This window comes from Trichosurus vulpecula, chromosome 9 (genome assembly GCF_011100635.1).
Source record: "Trichosurus vulpecula isolate mTriVul1 chromosome 9, mTriVul1.pri, whole genome shotgun sequence".
NCBI classification, from domain to species: Eukaryota; Metazoa; Chordata; class Mammalia; order Diprotodontia; family Phalangeridae; genus Trichosurus; species Trichosurus vulpecula.
The window spans coordinates 100,969,403-100,993,715 of record NC_050581.1 but is presented as its reverse complement, the minus strand read 5'-3'; the positions used below and the strand labels follow the sequence as shown (position 1 = coordinate 100,993,715).

Below are 24,313 nucleotides of genomic sequence, written 5' to 3'. Positions count from 1 at the left end.
CCAGCCTATTCCCAAAAGTCTCGCTACTTTTTGAATCCAAATTTGCATGGGACTCCAAACCTTTTTGCCAAACTGGTTTGTTACATTAAGGGAATTTAAAAAAAATATGATTCATACTTCAGGGGCAGTTTTGAAATTGTTTTGGGGATGTTGTAAGCAGCTGTATTGTGGAAATTGGGGCACATCCCCTGAGACTGCTGTGTTCCTGTGGATGGGTGAGTTCTGGTGCCTTTGTTTGAAAAAAGAAAATCAACCTCATGGCCTGCATACCACACTCTGCTTTGGATAGAATGCTACTGGTGAAAATGATTCAATTATGGGAAAATTCCGTTTTAATGGAATTGTATCCATTAGATATGTGATCATCAATTCCACATGTGTGTATACATACATATAGATGTATATACAAACACATATCTTCTGCTAATAAATGCTTGGTCAATGTGGTTAACAAATTGAAATATTCAATGAAGACATCCAAATTATTTTATAAGGGAATTTTGGTGGAATGAAAATAGTACTGAATTTGAGTTATGAGACTGAGGTTTTAGTTTTTTGGTTTGCTACTTTTACTGCCTATACAACTTTTAGGACTGCTCCCACCCCACACCCACTTGGAGCATGCATCACATTTTTTGAATTTTGGATCTTAGCTGCCTCATTTGTAGAAATGAACCTAATCCTCCTGAAGCAGGGACTATATATTACTTCTTAAAGGTCTCTTCTAATTCTATGAGCCTATTTATTATAACTAAGAGCATTCCCAGGGCTGTCCTTTTCTCCCAAACTCCCATATTAGTTATATGGGCTAATTCACTTGTTTATTTCACATTTTTGATTCCAAGGTCATTGTGGCTAGAGTTGGACACAGATATATAAATCCCGTGACCTACAGAGTTATGGCAACTCTTCCATTGGTACTGACTCAGACCTCAGGCTGCTGCTACCTTGACCTCAAACCCCATTCTGTTCTCCTCTTTTCTGCGTACACGCAGACAATATACTTTGCATCCTCTTTCTTCAGGGAGAAAACTACCAAGGGCTGGTGGGCAGGCTAATGCCCAGGGGATAATTTCAGCCCACTGAGTCATTTCTACACTTGGATATGCCTCATTTTCCTAAACCTACCTGTGCTATAATCTCTTGAAGTCATTTTCAATACAGCTCACATTTTCCTGTGTGCTATGTATTGTCATTTGAGGTCAGGAAACTGAACCTTTTACAATAGTAGCTCACATTTTCAGGTGACTTAAAAGTTTGCAAAATGTCTTGTCTTTATAGGTGACACTACAAGTATGATCCTCATTTTATAGGCTAGGAATTAGATACACAGAGTCAATGTCAGGGGCCAGATCCAATATAATTCGTGTTGACTTGTGGTGCCTATGGAAAAGAGCTAGCTGTAGAGTTAGAGACCCTGGATTCAAATCTTGCTTCTTCCACTTTTAACTGGTGTTGACCTGTAGCAAATCATTTGACCACTCTTGGCCTGCTCAGTTTCCTTATCTCTAAAATGTGGGAGTTGAGTTGGACTGGATGGCCCCTGGGTTCCTTTTCAGCTCTAGCCCTAGGATTCTATGATAAGATAAACTCTAGAGTCTCTTTCAGCCTTAAATCTATGATGCTGTCTTTATGTCCTGCTGCTTCTAGGAGGCAATGTTATGTATTTTCCTCTCCCAGGGGTGTGGCTGTCTGATTTCTAAGCATCTACCATCAGTTTCTCTCTACCTAAGTCCAGTATCATTTTCATTTGTTTATTTTTTGCTTTTCTTGGTATACCAGTTACTTAGCACAGTGCCTGGCATATGGTAGGAACTTATTAACTGCTTGTTGACTTGACTAGTAATGCTGGAAAATGCTAGTGACCAAAGAAAGAGACCTCTCTGAGAGCCATGTTATGAAGGGGTAGGGGGGAGAGTTCCTCTCCAAAGAGCATTGAACCAGTTACACTTCATAAATAACGAGTCTGACAACAGAATTTAAATAAATAAGCTGCATTATCTGTACAAAAAATATAAATACAGGTTTGTGTTTTTCAGGGAGGAGTCACATCCTTCCACAGTATTCAGCAACCCTTCTTTTCTTATTGCGATGCTGCCAAGTCACAATTCACAGGACAAACATTTGAAAGTACATTCATTCCATGCAAGAGAGCGCAGGGTTTTCCATTCCAAATTGTGGCTCTCTGGGGGTTTCTGCAAAGCACAGTCCCAGGTGCAAAAACCCTACAGGTGATTGCACTGGAAAGGTTTCACTAGTTATGAAATGTACAGTTTCCCACTGTTTTCCATTAGCTACTGAACTAGAAACAATCACTCCATTATTATTAAAGGGATCTGCCCTTTATTCCATGCAAAACTACCATGTCACAAATTAAGCCCCTCTCATTGCCCCATCATCCCACGTGTAAGAGTTTACCATGTATTCTGTACACAGTGAATGAATGTATTCCCAAGTTAGATGTCAAGTGCCATTTAAAATAGAAAAACATACAATATCACCACCAATTTGACAGGAACACAATTTCAGGAAGATCATTAAAAGCCCCGCCCCCCCCGATAGTTTTATCTGGACAACATCATGTACAATTATTAATATTGCACTTTTTATACAAGAAATCCTAATAAATATACACAAAAGATATACAGACATAGAAGACATTCTCTTTTTATTTTAAATAAAACTTACACTGATTCTAAGTAACATGATTTCTGGGAGCCCAACTCTGGAGGAAGAGGAAGAACAGAGAGAGACACATATTCTGACCATTCCCTCGTTGCTTCAAGGGGGAAGGATACGGCGGAGGAACGTTGCCGCTGACCTTGATGTCGACTTCCCCAAATGAATTTTAAGGCTGAAGACAGAGCCGTGGCACTGGTGGCAGCACTCCCAGAGTTGAGTGGTGCCTTATTCTTGTGTGGGCAGAGAAGTAGCGCTGTGGCTCACTCTAGAGGCACTACCCCTCCCCAGTCATTAGCGTGCTATGTATGGCATTGGTGCCCAGGTTCTGCCGTAAGAAGGGAAATGGGAAGCTGTTCCAAAATTAGAGAGTCTCCCAAATAAAGTCTTTATGTGCCTTTGAAGCATAATGGCTATTAGTGTTGGGGAGCTCCTAGTTGATTGAATGAAGCTTTCTAATACAAAATAACAGGGGGGTTACAACCTTGTTTGACTGCCATAGCTACAAAGGCAGAAAGACCTCACAAGAGCCAGGTCCTTCCATTGCCTGAGACACACCTACTTGTAAGGCACTAAGTGGCTCCTACACTGCCATTGGCCAGTCAATAGAAAGCACCTGCTCCTACATGTCATTAGGCCATCCTAGAAAAGAATGGCCCCAAACGGGGAATGACTCTTCCCCAGAAGCCTCCCTCGTTCCCAAGGGAAGGATTTGGGCATTTGCCAAACAGAAAGCACTATGCCAGCTCTGAGGGCTGACTTAGGGGAACGAAAGCCCATGAGCTGAAGGGACACATGACATTTTTGAGCCTAGTATAACTGGTTCTTATGAGGCAGTGTTGTCCAAAGGAAAGTGGGCTGGATTGGAATCAGAGGTTGTGGGTTCAGATCCCAACCCTGTTGCTTGTTGACTGTGTGACCTTGGTAAGTCACTTAATGTCTTTGGGCCTTGGGTTTGTCATCTGTGAAATAGGTTGGAGTAGATGACCTCTAAAGTCCCTTTCAATTCTGAGTCAGTGACAACCTCTGACATGGTACAAGACTATTCCTCCAGTTTCCACTGTATGCACAAACCCTTTCCCCATCTCTTTTCCCAGCCCCTTTATTTTATAGATAATACTGTACCTCATAGTTATTAGTGCTTCTTCCTTCATTCCCTTCACTATCTATCAATTCATTCCTTTTATATTCCACTCTCTTATAACCTTATTTTCTGCTTTTCCCCTCAAAGAAGGAGAAGGGCTGGGTTCTAGATTGGTTCCCATTCCAGCTCAAAGTCCACTCTTCTTGGTTCCCTCCAGTCGTCCTCATTGTGACAGAGAGGACATGGCAGGCAGATGAGACAAACTGAGACACTCCTGTGTTTTGTACACACACACATGCACACGCACACACACTCTTCTAAAACAAAACAAACACCCTGTTAGTTGTCCAAAGTTTGTGTAAATACGTACGAATCTACCCCCTCCACTTTTTTCTCTTCCCCCTGTCTGTTCAGCTAACTAGGCATGGCAGAGGCTTTGCCTCCTGGGGCCCATGGCATCGGTGGTGGCTTTGGTGGACTCTTCACCTTCTCTGTGTCATCATGTGGGAAGCCCCTTTAAGCAGCTTGCTTTTTTTGGGCCTGGCTCAGCCTAGAACCTTTTTCTTTCTTTCCTTTTATAATTCTAGCTATTCCTGCCTTTATCGCATTCTGTCTTCCAGAAGTGTGGAAGGGAAAGCTTGTCGAGGCCCTTATAAGTCAAGGAGGGGGTCAGTCAGATAAGGGGTGTGTGGGGGAGGGTAGGGAGGGAAGAGGAAGAAAGGGGAAAATAAATAAATAAAATGAAGAAAGCTTGAGTTCTGTCCCACTTGGTTGCACGAGTCCTTTGTGTGGCCAGAGCAGAGCAATCCCCTGCTCCCCATCTTCAGGCTTTGCCGCAAGTCCCACAGCAGCGAGATTTGAACTGGGTGAGCTGGCAGAGTTTCAGCTGTTTCACCTTCTCGCAGTACCTGGTGGTGTCTCTGCACTCCACTGGGAAAGGGGGAGAGGAGGGTGGGGAGAGGGGACAGAAAGGAAATGGTGAAATAAAGGCAAATCGACAAACACTATTCTGCGCAGGCCAGGCAGGCTGGGGGGGTGGTGGTGGTGCGGTTAATGGGGCCTGGCTGGGCCAGAGGAGTGTAGGTGCTAACTACATCTTTGTGGAACTCATGAATCTGGGCCCAGAATAGTCTGATAGATCCCTCCTCCCATCTGATGCACCAACCATTCTCCCCTGGTAGTAGAGGAGGTGGGAACCTTGGCTTCCTTTTCTACCTCTCCTTCCTTGGCACTGTCTAGCCTATCCTGAGAAGTGCGTGCGTGCATGCATGCCTGCCTGCCTGCAGCAACTCTTATTCATCCTCTCTCACTCTTTACAGTGTAAGGGGTGAAGAAGGGGGCACTAAAGAAAAGGAAGAACTTCACTATTATCTATAAAACAAAGGTCTAAAAAGGGCAAATGAGAAAAAAGAAGGTTGTGCCCCCACTATATTTATGATGTGAGAATGCATCTTTAGCATGTCTCGTGATGGATACAGAAGTAATCAGAATGTACTGGAGACTCACTCTAACCCCTTCCTTTGCAGCTGAGATGTCAGCCTTCCAGCGAGGCCCCTTTGATATTGAGAAGCAGCATGAACAGAGTGTTAGAGTTGAATTCAGAAAGATATGGGTTCGAATTCCGCTTCTGACCCTGTGTGACCCTGGGCAATTCATAACCTTTCTGAGCCTCAATTTCCTCAACTCTGAAATGAGGTGGGGTTGGCCTAGATGACTTCTAAGGTCCGTTTCATTTCTAGATGTATGATTCTATGATCCTGCAGACCTAACTCCTTCGGGTCTCTTCCACATAAAATTTCCCATAGCACTTTACCTCAATCTTATTCTTCCTTACATTACTAAACTGTGTTTGCTGCCCTGTTCTCCCCAACAGCCTCTCCCTCACCCCTTCTCTAGACTGTAATCTCCTCGAGGGCAGGGACTGTTTCATTATTCTTCTTTGTACAGTGCTGGCACATAGTAGGGCCTTGACTGTTTGTTTAATTGAATTCAGATGGATTCAAGCTGGATTAATTCTGCTCTACTACCTGTGTCTGATGGTAGATTAATGCCATTACAGCGTCCCATTGTTAAGCAGTGGTACAACTTGTCAGTTGTCTTTTACTGAGGAGGACCTGGTGTCTGGACACTTTACTATCAGGAATGCTACAGATCTCGGGTGGCAGTGCTGGATATATTACAGTGCCCGGTGAATGGCTCTGCACACATTAGGTACTTGGGAAATATTTGCTGATGTCATGAACAGAAAATTTTACAGAATAGGAAAAAGACAACATTGGTAACTAACTCTGTTAAGGTGAACAGTTTGCTTTGTAACTTGTCATTGTTTCAGGAGCCTCTTTGCCATCTGAGCGGATCAACCAAATCAATATCATTAAAAAAAAATTAACTGTGCTCTGCGCCCCCTTGCTTGTCTCTTTGACCATAAGAATATTTTCTTGTTGACATGACAGGAAGAACTGAATGCCTAGATTCATTTTCTGTTTCCTTCTTTTTGTCCTATGGTTTCTGTATTTTTTCCTTAAGAGAAAGTACGGTCCTTATGATGGAAGGATTTGAGAAGAGTAAAAAATCAAATCCTCATCTAATATGGACACTCTGCCATGGAGATTGTGGGATAGGGAGAGTTTGGACTTGGGAGACAGGAACGTGCTCTAATAGAGTAGCAAAGTCAGAAGCAGAAAAAAGGGGTTGGAATCCAGGCTCTAGCCCTTGCTAGCTAAGTGGCCTCAGGCAACTTCCTTTACTTTTCTGGGCCTTGGTTTCCTCATCTGTAAAAAAGAGGGAGGTCTGTTTCAGACCTCAGCTCCTGCAAGTCTATATAAAGGGTGTCCAATAGCAAAATGCATGTGTGTTGGCGCCTCGAAGAGTTCTGGTTACCGCATGGCCGAGAGGGAAGGAAACCAGATAACAGGGATGTTTGTTGTTTCATGGTGAGACCCTGCAATGGTGGTTTTCCAAGTGGACTTCATGGTTTTCTTCTTCGGTGTTTATAATGCTTATTTTAATTGGCAAGGCCTTGCTGCTGCCTGCTGCCCACACGTGAGCTGGACGCTGAGTGTGTTTAGGTTCCCACCAGTTGTTCTCCCCAGAGAAGCCTAACCTCTCCCTTTCTCCAGATGTGGGCCGGAACCCCCAGGTCACCATCATGCTTGACCAATAGAGCAGTAAATTGAGAACCCAGATTTTGTGGCACATGGGCACTCTATGTGTATATGCACATGCTCTTGTACACGCATGTGTACAGATACATAAACACACACACGAGAAAGGTTCCTTTTGAGGACATTGGTCTATGCAGCCTGGGGATGGTAATCCTTAAGAAAACCTGTTCCATAGTGCTAACCACGGGGTCCAGGCCCTTGGGGCTGCCCTCTGGACCCGCAGCCCTGCTGGAATATTGCAGAGGACTCTTTTGGGTTGGAACGTACTGTTTTCACAAGGGGTGATATTGCAGCGCTGCCAGGTGGCGGGGCGGGGTCTCCAGGAACACAGGTGGTCCGGTACCGGTTTGTTGGTACGGATGTGCACACATTCCACTCGGCGCGACTGAAAGCCGTAGTTACCACATGTTGCTGTACACAGTGTCCACAGGCTGACCCTCCAGTGTACGCCACAAGCTTCGGCCCAGCAATTCTGAGTGCTCACAGGCCTAAGGAGAAATGCATGGGAGGGTTATCAGCATTGTCAGGGGGCAGAGGACAGTATCAAGAATTCAATCTCTACCATAACCACAACTGCCCTTTTCCCTCAGCTTTATATTTTCCTCCCTATACTCTCTGCAAGGTAGCTAGTACAGGTACTATCTTCATTCCCAGATAGGGAAATTGAGGCACAGAGAGGTTAAAATGACTTGCCCACAGTCACACCACTATTAAGAGTCTCCTAATGCCAAACAAAGTGCTCTCTTCACCATATGCATGACCAGAGTACAGTGGCTTCATTGGAAACCATCATTTACTGTTCTGGGACTTGTCCTCTATGTGCCTGCTGAGCTGGGATGAACACATGGAAAATGAACACTGGGAGTGAAAGGAGAAGCCAGTTTGGCTCTGGCCACACAGGGAGATCCTCACTGGACTGGCAATCAAGAAACCTGGAGCTTGGATGACCTAATTAATAGCCATGCTAATTTGTGACCTTGGTGGAGTCACTGTACGATTCTTAGTTTCCTCATCTGTGAAATGAGGGGATGGACTAGATGACCTCTAAGCTATGGCTATGCCACCTGCTAATTGTTGTATTTATTTAGTATATGTGCATCTGATTAGAGGCAGCGGGTGGCAAAGTGGAGAGAGTGCTGAGTCTGGAGTTAGGAAGACCTGAGTTCAAATATGGCCTCAGACATGTATTAGTTGTGTGACCCTAGGCAAGTCACTTAACCTCTTTTTCCTCAACTGTAAATGGAGATGATAATAACACCTACCTCTCAGGGTTGTCGTAAGGATCAAATGAAATAATAATTGTAACATGCTTGGCACATTGCCTGCTATGCAGTAGGTGCTAGATAAATGCTTCTTCCCCTTCCTTTTCCCTTCCCCCCCGATGCCTCATCATGGTAAGTGAGTAACCCTGGGTTGTTTAAGCATAGGCTGGTAAAGTACCGGAAAGCGCTCAAATACTATCTTAACAACAGAGAATAAGTCTGCACTCTGAAGACCAGAGGGGTTGGCCATAAGGCGATGAATTTCTCTGGACACAGCAGCCCTTTAAGACCATCTATTAAGTTACAGAAGGTTCTGCTCAGTGTTGGTTGAGGGAATGGCTGTGCTAACAGAACTGGAGATCTTTGAACTGCTGAGGTAGTAGGAGACTGGGTGGGTTTGCTTTACTGTGACTCTCTTCTTCAGTGTTGCTGTCTTGGGATCTCAAGAAGGCAGAACCAACGTCTGTTTAATGGGCTTTATTCAGCCCTGAATGGAACAGAGAGAGGGACTTTGGATGAGAGAAAGGATGCTGACACAAGTAAGCCAAGGAAGAATGTGGCCTTCTGCTCTGCAATGGACAGGCAGCTGAGTGCACCTCCAGACTGAGCCTGGCTCCCAGGAAGACTGCTGAGGGAGGTGGGGTGAATGTTTCCTTCTCTGGGAACTACTTTGATGTAGACCAAATGGAATGCCTGTCCTGAGAAAATCTCTCTTGTGTGACTCAGGGTTAGAGGAGGGTCCTAGACCACCGTCAACCCTCCCCTCCCCTCTCTGCTCTGGGAATGTTAAAGATCAGGGCCATAGTTTTCTTGGCCTGAGCTGGTCATTTGATTGTTGTAATGGCAGGGATAGATCTTGTTGAGGCCCTTTATTGGGTTCAGTGGGTAGCATTCTTTGCCTAAATGGTGGGGTAGGCACACTCAAGTTTACTCATCTGGCAGCTGATGTTCTTCCCCTCAGCACCCCCTGCACACCCCTCCCCTCAAATTTCTGAAACTTTGCAGAGTGGGTGTCAGTGGTAGACCGAGGTGGTGAAATCCTATCCTTAGAAATTGGAGGGTGGGAGGGATTTTGATTAGAAAGCCCTTCAGTTCCCATTCCTGTGGGAGAGAGGGTGCGGGGGTTTTCTTACCTTGGGAGGGCACCACATTGCTCAGAAGGTAAAGAGATCCCATCCCTCGTCTGACAGAAGACCTGTCTGTGCTGCACGGCCAGGCGGGGCCCGATGCACGGCCCATTACACTGGGGACCAGGAAGAAGAAAGGCATTGTGTGAAAGGACCAGAGGGATGGAGCCCCGCCTCTTCTGCGAGTGTTCTTAGTAGGGGGCATGAGGACCAGACCCTGACCCTGCAAAAGGGCTTTCGTGAATTCACCAAGACATGGGGCCCTGAGACTCTTGTCCTGTTGCTAGTTCCATCCACAGTCAAACCATCTCAAAGCCATGAGGGATGGGGAATGGAAGACTCTCTGGAAGATCAGGACCGTTTTCCTCACAGCTTGAACTAGCTATCTTCTATAGTTGAATGGTTACTAGGAGCAAATGAGGAGCCAGACCGAGAATCTTGGTTTTTTTCCTCTTCCACATTGATCATTTGAAAGTATATCTTGCGATAAAGTGTGAGAAATATAAATGGAACACTGGGAGTGGAGGGCATTGAAAACAATGTGGCCTCCACTGAGCTTTTGCTTTTCAAAACCAATAACTCTTTATTTGCAAAATTAAGAAACCAAACCTTGCCATTTTCCCAACTTGCTCTTGGTTTCATAGTCTCCAGGTTAAAAACTGGGCAGAAAAAATGAAGGAATGCACATCCCCAAGGCTTTCCAAAATGGGAAAAACAGGAGCTTTCTGTGGTGATCATGGGGCAGATGTGAAACCTGGGGCATGAAGGGAATGGAGTTCGGTATACTTGGGAAAAGGCCATTGATGGGGGAAGCCAGCCAGCCCATTGGCATTGGCTTGGGCCCTGCTCTATTCCTGATGAAGGCTTTTCTGGGAACTGAAAGGGACAATCTAGGGTCAACGCCCCTTACAATAAATGCCACCATATAATAACGATCTTTGGAAGACACAAAGCTCATCAGGCTTTAGTTACTAATGCCCCACCTATCTCTAGTTGTATTCAGTACAATAAAAGGATTGACAACTCCCTTCTGATCATTATAGTGGCATGTAGCTTTATACTTAGCTTCTTAAGGCAGTGATTCACTTCTGGGCCCTTAAAGGTCCTTTTTTGGCTGTGATGTTCATAAAACCACAGGGAGTTATTTAGGAATAGGTGAGAAATATCAGCCATAAAGGGCATCAGTCCAAGCCAGGTTTTTGAAGGTTTCCTAAAGGAAATATTTTTAATTCCCCAAGGGAAGTACCAGAATTATTTCTCCTACCCTTACTGAAGAAACAAGAATTGCGTGTGACTGTTCCAAAGGCATTTTCGTAGAAATATGGGTGTGAATGTTTAGGGAGGGACACACTCTCCAGTCTCAGAGCCTTCCTTCTCATCCTTCCCCTCCCCTCTGCCCCCAACCTTTGTTAAATTTCTATCCATCCTTTAAAATGGAAGAAACTCAAAGACCACTTCCTTGTCAGTATAATAATCCTCACTCCACATTTGGACCTGGCATAGCATTTTGAGTTGAAATTTTTCTAAAGTACTTATATAATACTGAGTATTATAAATCTCTGTTTTAGTGGTTTTCCCTCTGCTAAGCTGGTAGTTCCATAAGGGAGGACTATCTCTTAGGTCTCTTCCACTGTATTAAGACAAGAGAAGGTGCTCAATAAATGCTTGCCGACTGAATAACTGAATCTTGATGGAAAATTCCAAGCAAAAATGATAGGATTGTGAGATCAAATAATTGATTATGATCAATGATAGAAGGGTACAAAAATCATTTGAGGAAGGGCCTGGGGAGATTCTGTGCTCATTTTTCACTCTGTTGGGAAAGGATTATTAATTTTGCTGAATGTGAACCTGATGTCCCCTCTGGTGATCTGTTGCTAACTGGAATCCATCTAACTGCTTGATTAGGCAAGAGGATTTGGCAAGATTATTGAGATTGGAGAGAGTCATAAAAGTGGGGTTTTTTAGGTAGGAGAATGTCCATTATGGATTATGTGCATGCAAGGGGAAGCTAAGAAGGAGACATATCTAACAACGCGGTACAGTGATCTGGCCTCAAGTACCTGTCCCTGCCTGAAACCCTTAACTGAATGTGGTACCATGGAACACAGCGTGACCATGCCTCTGCCCAGAACATTAGATCTTTTCTAGCGGAGAATCATGGAGCATTACCTTGAGAGTGAATGTTTTTCAAAGCATACATCAAAGAACTTCAATGCCTTTATTTCTGGGCAGCTCATGATAACGGGTCCCATTTTGCCAAAGGCACCAATAACTTTGTAGTAATGTTTTCTTGGTTATTTAAAAATGAATTAAAATAATGCTGACTATAGTGAGTAGCATTCCAGTTGGCAAGACAAGGGCTAGTTTAAAATGATAGCTGATTTCTGCTGGGAGAGGGAGTTTTGCTTTGCCTATACTTTTTAAATTTAGAAAAGCTGCAATACTTCCCACCTAAAACCTGGAAAATGGGAACAGTCCTATACATGAAGTAGAAGTCTTAAGCAGTATTATCATTTTGGGGCCAAAATATTCCATTTTGTTTGGACCATTCAAGAACTGATCATTAAGTCTTGAGTTGGAGTGAAGGGTGGCATTGAGAGAGGGAAAACAGTGATTCTGAACTGGACCATCCACCATGAAAGAGAGTGTAAGAGGTTATTGTGGCCTTTGCCCACTATTTCCAGTAATGCTGTCTTGGCATTCTCCTGACCTGACTTGTATATTTATTATAGTCACTCGAGATGCATAGAATAGGTCTTCAGAGTGTATAGAACAACAATGATTTTGGAGGATTATATTTCAGATCACCCAAGTGGCTCGACATCCACTGGTTTTCTGCTACTTTCCAAGGTTGCTGCACTTAGGGAAGACTTGAAAGAGACCATGTCTTAACCTTGAAGAAGGCTAAAAATTCTGTCTCGTGCAGGAAGCCTTTCTTGGTGCCTCTAGTTCACTCTGCTTCCTCAAGCTGCCATGGTGATACTTATTATGATACATGTTCAATCTTGCCTCTGATAGAATGGAAGCTCCTTGGGCAGGGGCTTCTTTTCATTTTGTCTTTGCCTCTCTAGCACCAAGCACAGCTCCTTGCATACAGTAAACCCTTAGTAAATGCTTGTTGAATTGGATCGGAAACATTTCTGACTTTGACTATTCTAGATACTGAGTTTCTTCTTCTCATAGAAGATAATAGTATCCTGGAAACTGGAAGTGAGACTAGGAGAATTTCATTATCACAGCTGATTTTTGGTTAGCCCACTAGAAAACTTAGGCTCTTGTTTTGGGGGCAGGGTAACAGACTATTTGATCGAGTTCTTACTTACTAGTGAATCTAGAAAGAATGATAGAAAAAAAGCACAGTCCCTCCTGGGAGTGGTGGGTGGCAGAATCTAGCTGGGAGAGGAACATAGACTCTAAAGGATTTATCAGTGCTCGAAGTTGTTTTTTTCCATTTGTTAATCTTCATCCTTGGAAATATTATGAAGACTAAAGATACTCTGAACAAATGTCACCCTTCAGTGCAATTCAAAACTTGTTGGTCAGTTCTTGAATGGCCCAAATAAAATGGAAGATTTTAGCTCCAGACTCATAAAAGCTCTTAAGGCTACTACTTCATGTGTAGGACTGTTCCCATTTTCCAGGCTTTTGGGGGAAAAGTCTTCTAGCTACCTGCTGCACAGCCTTGGGAATGGGAATCACATTCCAAATGGTAGTCTTTCTTTGAAAACTTTTCTTGCAATTATATAATTTGGCTTATTTTATTCTTATGTATGTGAAGTAGGAGTATACTTGGAAATGGAGTGGGGCTTGAAATGACATATTAAAGGTATTGAGGTGATACTTACTGGGTAGGATTCATCTTCTCTAACATTGTCTGGCAGACAATGAAGAATGTTAAGCATGAGGGTATAGGCACTTCTAACAGACTTTAGGTATTACGGGAAAATGTGAAAATCCAAAGGGATGATAAGGCAGAGAATAGCAGGGTATCAGGAAAGACATGATGGGAATGCAAGGAGAGTTAAAACAGAGAGTGAGGTAATAAAATATGGGGAGTAGGATATGGTATTAGGCATGAGGAAGGGGACTTGAAACAGGATGAAAGAGAGATGGAAAAAGAATATTCTACAGAAGTAGGGGAGGCTGCTGTTGTGGTATTCTGCTAATACCTTTGTAAGCACCTATAAGCAAACTGACAAATTTGCCTTTAATGTAAAAATAAAAGGTGTCTAGTTCCTTACCTGGCCCCAACTAGAGAAGGCCCATTCCACACAGAGCTGCTGGTTACATGCTTGGGTGTCCACAGGTCGTTTGGCCAGTTGGGAACACATATCATTGGACATAGGTACTGAGACTCCAGTGGCTTTCAACTTCTGACATGTAACTCGACGAGTCTGGACCCCTCCCCCACAGCTTCGGGTGCAGGATGACCAAGAAGTTACCATCCATCTGTTCGAAGAGGGGAAAAATGGTTAGGTAAGCCATAACGACTTGGATTGCATCATGGGTTGCCATAAGGAGCTTCCTAGAAGTCCAAAGTTTACCTTTTTCTATGTAGATATTAATTTGTGGTAATCTGGACACACAGATGACCCTTTTCATAACCAATACCATGGATCTACTTTATACACAATACAGATAGTGTGGAATCAACAGGCAGAATTCTCTTTAAATGTTTAGACAATGGACCCAAAAGGTAGATTTTGAAAGATACCCAGAAAACCAAGTGTCAGCTCATGTGAGGATTAGAAAACCATGACGGTGCTACACGGAAGTTGTCCCTCATGTTGGTAGTTATCATGCTCCAGAGACTCTCAAGACCATTAGAAGGGGAAAGAAGGTTTGAATTAGGTCTAATTAATCTCTGTCTATGCTGAGAAAGGATGATCTCTTTGATGCACCCGACAAATGGCCATCCAGTCTTTGCTTAAAGACCTTAAGTGAGGCAGAACCCAGCCACATCTGAGGCAAGCCATTCCACTTTTGGGTTGTTGTAATCTTTAAGAAAGAGTCAGCATGGCAGTGAATAGACAGCCAGCTCTAGAGGCAGAAAGACTTACCTCTAACTAGATGAGCTGGGTAGACCATGGGTATACTTTCAGTGGCCCAGGTAACTTTCCAAGTCCATGTTAAAGATCCACTCTCTTTTAGTGGAGAGTTTCATATTAGGAGTTGCACATATAGATAAAAATCTCAGAATACTCTCCCATGCCCCCAAAATGTTTGCAAGTTTTCCCTTACATTAAGCCTAAATTTGTCTCTGTAACTTTCACCCTCTGCACTTAGTTCTACCTCCTGTGACCAAATGGAACGAGTCATCTTCTCTTTTGGCATGACAGCGCAGTGCTTGGTACATAGTAAATTCATGACTTACTGGTAGCCTTTCAAATTCTTGTAGACAGCTATCATGCCCCCAATCCCTAATTTTGCTCTTTTCTAGTATAAACATCCTTCGTTCCTTCAATTAGGCTTTCTCATACAGCATAAAGTCAAGGCCTGTACCATCTTGATTGCTTTCCTCTGGACACTCTCAATTAATAAATGTTTATTAAGTTCCTACTACATGCCAGACACTGTGCTAAGCTAAGCCCTGGGGATCTGAAAAGAGGCCAAAGACAGTCCCTGCCCTCAAAGAGCTCACAGTCTAATGGGGGAGACAATAAGCAAACAAATATATACAAACAAACTAAATTCAGGATATGTAGGAAATAGAGGGAAGGCACTAGAATTAAGAGGAGTTGGGGAAAGACTTCCTGTAGAAGATAGGAATTTTAGTTGGGACTTGAAGGAAGCCAGAGAAGGCAGTAGGCAAAGATGAGGAGGGAGAGCCAGAGAAAATGCCCAGAGCCAAGAGATGTAGTGACCACAATTGTGCATAATGTTGGTCCTACCAGGGCGGAGTATGATAGCACTACCACCTTCTTAGTCTTAGACACCATGCCTCTCAGTGCTACCTAAGATGATGACAGCTTTCTTGGCCACTATTTCACATTGTCGACTCATACTGAGCTTGCAGTACTATAATAAAACTCTTAGGTCGTTTTCTAATGAGACATTGCTTAGCTCTCTTTTTCATGTTATACTTGTAAAATTCATTGTTTTTGAACTCCCTATTACACATCATCACATTTGATTTTGCTTAGTGTTTTAACCGATCAAGATATTTTTGAATGCTAACTTATTTAGGGAATTATCTATCTTTCAAAACATTGTGCCCTCTGAAAATTTACTAAGAATGCCCTCCCTCTATACTTTTATCAAGTCACTTGGCAAAAATGCTAAAGGACATAGCAAAACATAGATTCCCCAGGGCACTATATTGTGGGTTGCCTTCCACACTGATATGGAACCATTAATTACTACCACCTGTGAGGTCCGGCCAATCAACCACTTCTGAATGCACTCAATCATACTACTGTCTAGCTGGCATCCCTTAATTTTTATCTATGAAAACAACATGAGAGACTTTCACATATTTCACTAGAATCTAGGAAAATGATATTTATGGGTTTTCTCTGACATTGGTTGAGTAATATTATCAAAAAAGATAATAAGGATGGTCCACTATGATCTGTTCTTTATGAAACTGTGCTGTGACTAGCATTTCCTCGTCTAGATGTTCATTAGCTATTCTTTCAGTACGTCAGTCTAGAATTTTGCCAAGAATTGAAATCAGGCTCATTGGCCTACAGTTTGCAGACTCTAGTCTCTTCCTTTTTCTGAAAATTGGGACAGTTGCCTGTTTCTCATCTTGCTGTACTTCTCTCATTCTCCCAAAGCTTTCAAAACTCACTTACAGTGGGTCAGTGAGCACATCTGTCAGTTCTTTCGGTACTTAAGAATGAAATCCATCTGGGCTTCGTTACTTGAACTTGTCAAGGGTGGCTAGTTGCTCACCGATTATCTCCTTATCTTGGCTATCAATCCCCGTTAGTCATTTTTATTTTGCCTTTTTCGTTCCAAAGATCATTTTGGCATTGAAAACAGAAGTAGAAGCCTTCCTGAAGCCAGCTGCTCCTAGTTTAGCCTTTAGGGGTCAAGCCAACCTAGTCTGATTCTTCTTGAGACAGACATGAGACAGACAACCCTTTTAAGTACTTGAAGATAGCTTTCAAGCTCCCCACGAGTCAACCTCTCCAGTTTCTTGGTGGGATCTTCTTTTGGCCTGGTTTCCAATTCCCTTACCATCCTGGTCTCTCTTTTCTTGATGTGCTTCAGCTTTCAGAGTGTTTCCTAAAATGTGGCCTAGCAATCTTGACACATTACAATAGATGTGGTGTCGGTGGGAGAAAAACAATGGAAACACGGACAAAAGTTGCTCCTTGCTTCTTAGCTATTTCATTCAGAAAAACAAAGGTGGCTTTAATCTCTTGAAAAATTCTTCTGATGTGAATGAGGGAGAATGTCTGCTTTAAGCTTTTATAAGGAACGCTCTTATTGTCTCTAAGGAACAAAAATAAAGAAACCTGGTTTCCTCTGTCTAACCATGATTCCACATGTGCTGGTGAGAAAGAATGACCAGGGAGATTTCTTTTATTAACTGTGGACCATTATTGTGTTTTCTGCATAAAAATTGTAGAGATTAACATTGATAAATATAAAAAGTGCGTAATCTGAAGAATGATAAAAGGTAAAAGAAGTAGTGATATTCCCTTCCTGGAAAATTGGGATTTTGGAAGAGGATCCCTGGGGGAATGTGGAACAAAGTAGTTATTCATTTTGCTAGGAAATTTAGGTTTGTGGTAACTTTGCATACTACAGTTGCCTTGGAGAGAAGATTCCTCTGTATATAGTCCCAACCAACAACCCAGCTCAGCAGAAATGCCCACATCCATGATTACTTGGGAAGCAAGCAGGAGGTACTTTTTAACACTCCTTAGGGGCATTGAAATTCAAGCAGATCTATCCATTATTATTTCATTTACAGGAGTAAATTAGGTTGATTGACTCCAACCATCACCAAATCAAATTAAAAAGTTCCTGGCAAAGAAAAGATCGCTTCTTCATTTCACATAGCTTGGCAGGGCTGGATTTGCAGCTTCTTATGTCCCTGGTGAATCTCAAGCCTGCGTTTCAATCCACTTTGATTTCCAAATATCCATTTCAGCAATTTCTCAGGAGCTGGGGAGGGGTGGGGGGAGGCACGGGCTGTGTTACAGTTCAGGGAGGGTATAAAAGGACATTAATCATTCCCGTGGAAACGTTCCCGTCAGCAAGTCAAACTGCTGATATTAATGAGTGTGTTTCATATTTCATTGAGTCTCTCCTGGTTTCAACTGTTCCTTATGACTCAGCTGGCAAAAGACAAAACAGTCGCCTGAGAGGTGAACGTCTTATGGAAAGGTAATAAAATGGCATTGTAGCAGTCTGGTGCCTAGCCCTACTACAGCTAGGTACTGACCCACCACATTCAACCAGTATGGCCCCAGGATAACTGAACCCATTCCTTCCCCCACTGACCAGCATGTTAAAATCAGGGGGCCAGTTCTCAGGGGATCCATTCTTTCTCTCGAGGCATAGGGAAGAGGTAAAAAGCAAAGAATGAGGAAGTGTCCATTTGCATCAATCTTGGAGTGGAAGGAAAAAGACTGAGTAAAATTATGATAGGGTTCTAATAACTATGAAGTATGTTGCCAGTGACCCTTGGAAGGACCCAAACCTAGAACACAGAAGTCTTTGGAACTGGTAAGAATGATGGGTGATAGAGATTTGCTTCAACTTTAACTAGGTATAGTGTCAAGAGTATGTCCTGAAGAAATAAATGGATAAGTATCTCTTAACGAATTGGTCTGTTGATTAATAAAGTTATTAGGAGGAGAAAAAGATGTAAGGCTCTTCATGCTTTCTAAGTACTGTAGCTGAGAGTATCTTGTGAATTAGGTAGCTGATGGACAGCTTCTCCAGAAGAAAGCTTGCTATAGTGGAAAGTACACCGAATTTAGTCTTAGAAGACCTGAGTTTGAATCATGTCTCTCTGTGACTAGTCTCTTTCCCTCACCTGGGCCTTAGCTTCCCCATCGATAAAATGAAAGGGTTGAACCAGCTGATCTCAAAGGTCTTTTGGAGCTCTAAGTCCTGTGAGCCTATGACATGAAACCCTAGCCCTGGGTCCAAGTGACCTAGGCTAGATGAATTCCAACATAGAAACTCTGCTCGACAGACTCACCGAGATGGGCAGTCTCTTCGGTTGCAGGCTACGGGTTGCACAGCTGGCTTAGCCTTTCCCGCACAATATGAAGGGTTGACCTCGGTATTATTCAGCACACACTTCAGGTGGACTTGTTGAACTCCTTTGTTCCCGCATGAGGCTGAACATCCCACCAGTTTGTCCACAGACCACCAGTATTCTGCATCAGCCACAAGATAAAATTGGAAAATAGCCTAGAGTTACTTATAGCACTCTCTGTTCCAGTAAGTGTAATTAAGAAGTCCCTTCCCATCTCTTCTAGTTTGGTTTTGTGGGTCATACTTACACTAGAGTTTTTCTTTATCATTCTCCCTCTGGCCAAAAATATTATTTATTTCTTCAGGTGAAGATGTTTTAAATTTAATAATCATTTATAATAAGATCTCAGAGGATGAAGGGATCTGAAGTCCCAGAACCCAGGTTTGGCCATGGCATTTGCTACCTTTGTGAGTAGGGCAAGTCACTTTACTGGTACGTGCCCCAGTTTCCCTATCTGTAAAATGAAGGGGTTGGATATTGTAATAAATGACCTCTAAGAACTTTGTACCTTTATGGATTTTGTAAATCACAAGCTTGATAAATAACTGATAAGCCTAAGAAATTCTCCATTTATATTGTATGAGCTCAGTCAACCAATAAGCTCTTACTAGGCAGGCATGTACCATATACCAAGCACTGTGATAAGTGCTGGGGATGTGAAATGAGATGTGTGGAGAATTAGAGTTTATTTGACTTTCTTATGTTGTATATGTGTGTGTAGATGGGAGCAGGAGAATATTTAAACATGCTTGTGGGCTTGTAAATTTTTAGTGCTTCATTTGCAAGATGATGCCATACAAACTGTGCAGATCCCCACGAGCTTCTGAGGTGTAGCAGGGTAGGAGGGCTGGCCGGCAGAGAAACTGATCTTTATTTTTCTGTCTATGAAGCCATGTTATTGTGGGGTGAGTAGGTGGGAGCAGGGGTCTTAAGGGGGAAAAGTTTTATGGGCTTGGAAATTTTTTTTTTTATTTTCCAAGGCTACCTTTCCATATTGTCATCCCACTGTTTCCTTGCATTTTGGAAACAACGTGCAATGGAATTTTTCTTTGAAGTGTTTCACACAGGCCTAAGAGAAACCCGGATATAGCAAGTTAGAGGTTTCTAATGGGTTTCTATAGAAAGGCCCAATTGGACTTTATCCCACTGCTTTGGAAACTACTGTTGTTAGTATCAGGAGAATGCCCGGGGATGCCTGATGGCAGGATATCCCTAGGGAAGTGATACTGATTCCGAGCCCGTGCTTCAAGTTCTAATGCTTGTTCTAGATGGAAGCCTCCACACAGTGCCCAGGTCAGGGCCATCTGTCAGCCAAACAAGCACACAAGACCAGTATTTTCCTAATGGTCCTTTTTGTTATCCTTACTAGAACATAGAGAAAACATATTGCCATTTGGATAAAACTGCCACCATTGGTATTCAGTCCTAGCTGTAACTTTTAGGGTAGATAGATGTGTATTTTAAATGTACTCCCTTCCTACGTCCTACTTGAAGGGATGTGTGTTTTCAATTGCAAAATGTCCAAGGGAGACTCAATTTGTGAAGGTTGAGATTTTGTTTGTCTCTAAGGATGTATGTTAATCAGAAATAATGGTACTTTCCAATGCTTTACCAGAACTTGAAAATTCTACCTAGTTCTCTACGCTGACTTCTTCAAGAAATCAAGAACGTAACCAAACCAGTGCAATTTCCAAGACCCAAACGCTTTCTCTAACCATCAATCCCTAAAGAGTTGTCTTCCTTGTTTGCATTGTCCTGCTTTTTGTATTTATATCCCAGCTCTCAGCACAGTCCCTGGCACATAGCAAGCACTTTATAAGTGCTTTACATTCATTCATTAATTCAGCATGGAGTAGTGGATAGAGGACTGGCCTTGGAGTTGGGAAGGCCAGGGTTCAAGTCTGAGTTATACATCTATATATCTATGTGTGTGTGTATGTAACGATCTATGTGTATATTTACATATATGTACATTATGTACATATACAACACACATGTTTATATATGTATATAGGTTTGCATATAAGACCTATGTACATACATGCATCCATGACACATACGCACACACGTGCAAGCCCTGTCATCTCTCAGAGCCATTGGCAGCTCTCTAAAATTAGAATTTGCGGATGAGTCGCTGAACACCATCAGTGCAGAGAATCTCCATGGCAGGAATTCTGCATGCTGATAAAAATCGCAGGTTGAACAAAACAGCAAATCACCACCCAAATCAAACCACAGTGCAAATGCTGTTTCTTACCTTGGATCACAAGAGATGCCTTCTGCACCAGCATTCCAGCCTCATTCTGAGCTAGGCAGCTGAATTCACCCTGAGACCCTCCACTGATGTTTGTAATCTGAAGAATCTGCCCAGATGCCAATATGTGGTATGTTGGGTCTGCTGATGTAGCAATAGGCTGATGATCATGGAACCAGGTGATATTAGGCATAGGATGGCCCTGGACTGGGCAACCTAGAAGAAGATAAGGTAAGAAGTAAATCTTCAACAAAGACTCCAAAAAAAGGTTTTTTTTTCCTTAATTGCTGCTATAAAGACATGGCTTTTGAATCTACGGAGCAAGAAAGATCTTTGAATCCATTCTAATCTGGCTTTCATCTTGATGAACCATGCCTACTCTAAACCCCAAATCTCTCTTAGTGTGGTGCTTTGCATGGAGTAGGGGCTTCCTAAATGTTTTCTGAACGAAGAACCTTTTACAGTCTTAGAGTTTCCTTTACAGTACACCCTTTTCTTTGAAGTAGGTTTATTTATACATCTGCCCATTTCATGTAGATGTTATAGCAATTTAAAAAATTAACTACTGAATTCAAAACTCTCACAAGGCAACATGTTACTTTTTGATTAATTCAATTATAAGTGCCTACAAATTAATTGTATTCATTTTTCATGAGTTCAATCAATTTTTATTTGCTGAACAATACTGATCTGTCCCCATTTTGATTTTTCATGGGGAGAAATGGCCTTTTGAAACAGTATGGCAGGAAAAATCACAAGGATCCATCAATGTTTGTAAAGACCAAACTTCAGTTTGTACAAATTCTATTTGAATCCTTTTCACAGAAGGAAACTTTCACATAAAAGTTTTTTTTTAAAAGTCCTCACAAAAGGCTAGTATTATAATAACTGATTCGCATCTATATAATTATGATCTTTAGTGATGGGAGGAAGACCCATAGTGAAGAGAATCTAATGATAAAATTATAATAATATATTTCCAGGATACCATTCCTCCAGGGCCACTTAAGTGCTAGATACATCATTAAAGAGAAACTAGGGAAGTGGGTAGGGCTGGTACCCTGAGTCGGGAAAGATGAGATCATTCACTGGGGTCATGGTTTATCAGTTATCTTGATTCTGTAAATAAGATGATAATTCTGGGAACAGGGGTTTAGTGGGAGGTCCAATGGTGAAGAGAACATTGTTACTGGCATCCCCGGGGAGATGACCTTCAGAGATGACAGTGTTTTTTCATCTAGGATGCATTGGCTCCTATTGAGACTAGATCTAGAATTAGCTTGGGTAAGATAAGAGGTGAAGAAGCTAGGTTTCACCAAGGGCCAGAACCACACTTAACAACTTGCTAGTGAATTTAATCAAAACAGAGGGAAATGGGTCATTTCATCATAATAGATCTTCCAGGGGATAGACCCATTGAGTCTTCCAGGAAGGGTGAATATGATGACTGCAGAGGACTCTAGGACAGTCTGGTGCTTAAAGGAAGAATCACTGGGGGCCTGATAAGGAAAGATCCTTCTCATTCAGGAAGTCAGAGACAACAGAGGGACTGGATCCATAAAGATTTACCCCTAGCTGTTAGCATAGAGAAATGGAAGGAGCACAGGGGGCACTTAATATTAGGGATGGCCTTGGCAGTATCAGCTCTTCCTGGATCTTTTATTAGGTAAAGAGCTCTGGGAAAAGCCAGAGCTCTGTAGGTACTATGTGGTGGAGTAGAAAAAGCAATGGAGTTGGCATTGGGAAACCTAGGTCTGAATCCAGATTCTGCTACTTCCTACTTGTGTGACTTTGGCTACTTCTTTGGGCCTCAGCTTATCCCTCATTAAAATGGGGACAATAACAGTTGTTCTATTAACTTCAAGGAGTCATTCTGAGACTCAAATGAGATATGTACATAAAAGACTTAAAGTGCTATGCTAATATTGGCTATTATATCATATCTTGGCTTAGGTGACTTCTTGACTTGACTTATCAGTTCTCCCTGAATATTTGAAAAGTGTTGAATTCTTCTGCATTGCATCTTTTTGGGGTCAGTTTCAAGGACCCTTCCCACTGTTATCCACTAATAGCCTCACAAAATGGGGGATGGTCCAAAGGCACTGGCCTTCTCAAGAGCAGTACTAGGGAAGGATTGGGTGGGGTAACCAAGTGCCCTTGAAACTGTCCTGATTTGAAGTCATGTAGTAATTTCACTTCTCAGAATGAGTGCTTACAAAATAGTACAATTTCCTTCTGAACAGGGCTGGTATTGTATCTTTCTTTGTAGCCCAACACCTAGCATTACATATATATTTATTGAATTTTAATTTGTTGAATCAAAGAGGCTTTATTGAAATTTTAATGGCAGCTTTAATCTATTTCTAGAGATATATCCTTTACAAGTGCAACTTTTCAGGATGCATGATAACTCGTATTTCTAAAAGCTCATTCCTCATGACAACCCTGGAAAGTATGTGGAACTGTTATTCTCCTATTTCAGATGATCAGTCTGAAAAGTGATTTGTGAACAGGGAAGTGACGACCACAGTCACACAGATATCAGAGCTGGGATTTGAATTTGAGTCTTTCTTAAATCTAGGCAAGCATTCTTACTTTTCAAGAAAAAGGTGGTGAGTAGGCATATTTTTCTACTACATCTTCTTTTTACAGAAAGGAATTGTAGGCTATGTAGACACCAGCCAAATAAAGCATTTTCTTTTCTTGCCTTACAAGTTGATAGCTGAGAATATAACCATCCATGAGTTACCAGGAAGCACTTGGCCAGAAGTGCTGGCCATATTTACTTCTAAAGGTCAATTCCTCTTACTCCACTAGGAATGATTTTTCTGAGTAATTGGGAGGAAGTCTGAGACAACAACTGAGGCTGTTCTTTAAGCCTGATAATATTACTGGTGAGGTATGCCAGAAACCACAGTTTTTCTTAAAAAAAAGACAGATTTACATAAATATGAAGTTTGACCTTCTGAGGGGACGTGTTTAAAGAGAAGCATGCTGAGGGCATTTGGTATCCCCCAGACCTCTCTCTGGCATACTAATTTCTTTCTTCTCACAGTAACCCACTTCACCAGAGAAGCACTGAGATACACTGCAGAGATGACTGAATTTGGGTCAATGTTTAGATTTTAGCTCTGCTACATACCCAAATATTTAAATTTGGGGGCCTCAGTTTTCCAATCTATGGAAATGAGGGGTTGCAGTTAGATCAGGGTTTTAAACTTGGGTTCCATCGAACCCCCCAAAAAAGTGCATGGATAGATTCCAGGGGTTCTGGAAGCTTGGATGGGAAAAATACATCTTTATTTCAATATAATTGGTTTCCTTTATAATCCTATATATTTTATTTTATGCATTTAAAAAAATTTTGAGGAGTCCATAGGTCTCACCAGACTGATACAGAAACAAGTTAAGAAGCCCTGGGTTAGATGATTTTTTAAGGTCCTTGCCAGCTCTAAATTCTATTATCCTAAACCCACCGTCCTTATGAGAGGTGGAGACGGGGAGGAGAGAGAGA

The 24,313-nt window shown here is 42.3% G+C and overlaps 1 protein-coding gene across 1 annotated transcript in view; it reads right to left on the bottom strand.

The window, feature by feature from the left end:
• Positions 1-3,419: 3,419 nt before the first annotated feature.
• ADAMTSL1 (ADAMTS like 1) overlaps positions 3,420-24,313 on the bottom strand; it is a 371,558-nt gene continuing 350,664 nt past the window's right edge. Inside the window, exons 24-29 of the mRNA XM_036739597.1 lie at positions 20,803-21,015; positions 18,486-18,666; positions 13,561-13,768; positions 9,323-9,432; positions 7,195-7,415; positions 3,420-4,693 (exon numbers count right to left, since the gene is read on the bottom strand). Coding sequence (XP_036595492.1) covers positions 4,587-4,693; positions 7,195-7,415; positions 9,323-9,432; positions 13,561-13,768; positions 18,486-18,666; positions 20,803-21,015 — 1,040 coding nt within the window. The 3' untranslated portion in view covers positions 3,420-4,586. The remainder of the gene's footprint in view (positions 4,694-7,194; positions 7,416-9,322; positions 9,433-13,560; positions 13,769-18,485; positions 18,667-20,802; positions 21,016-24,313) is intronic.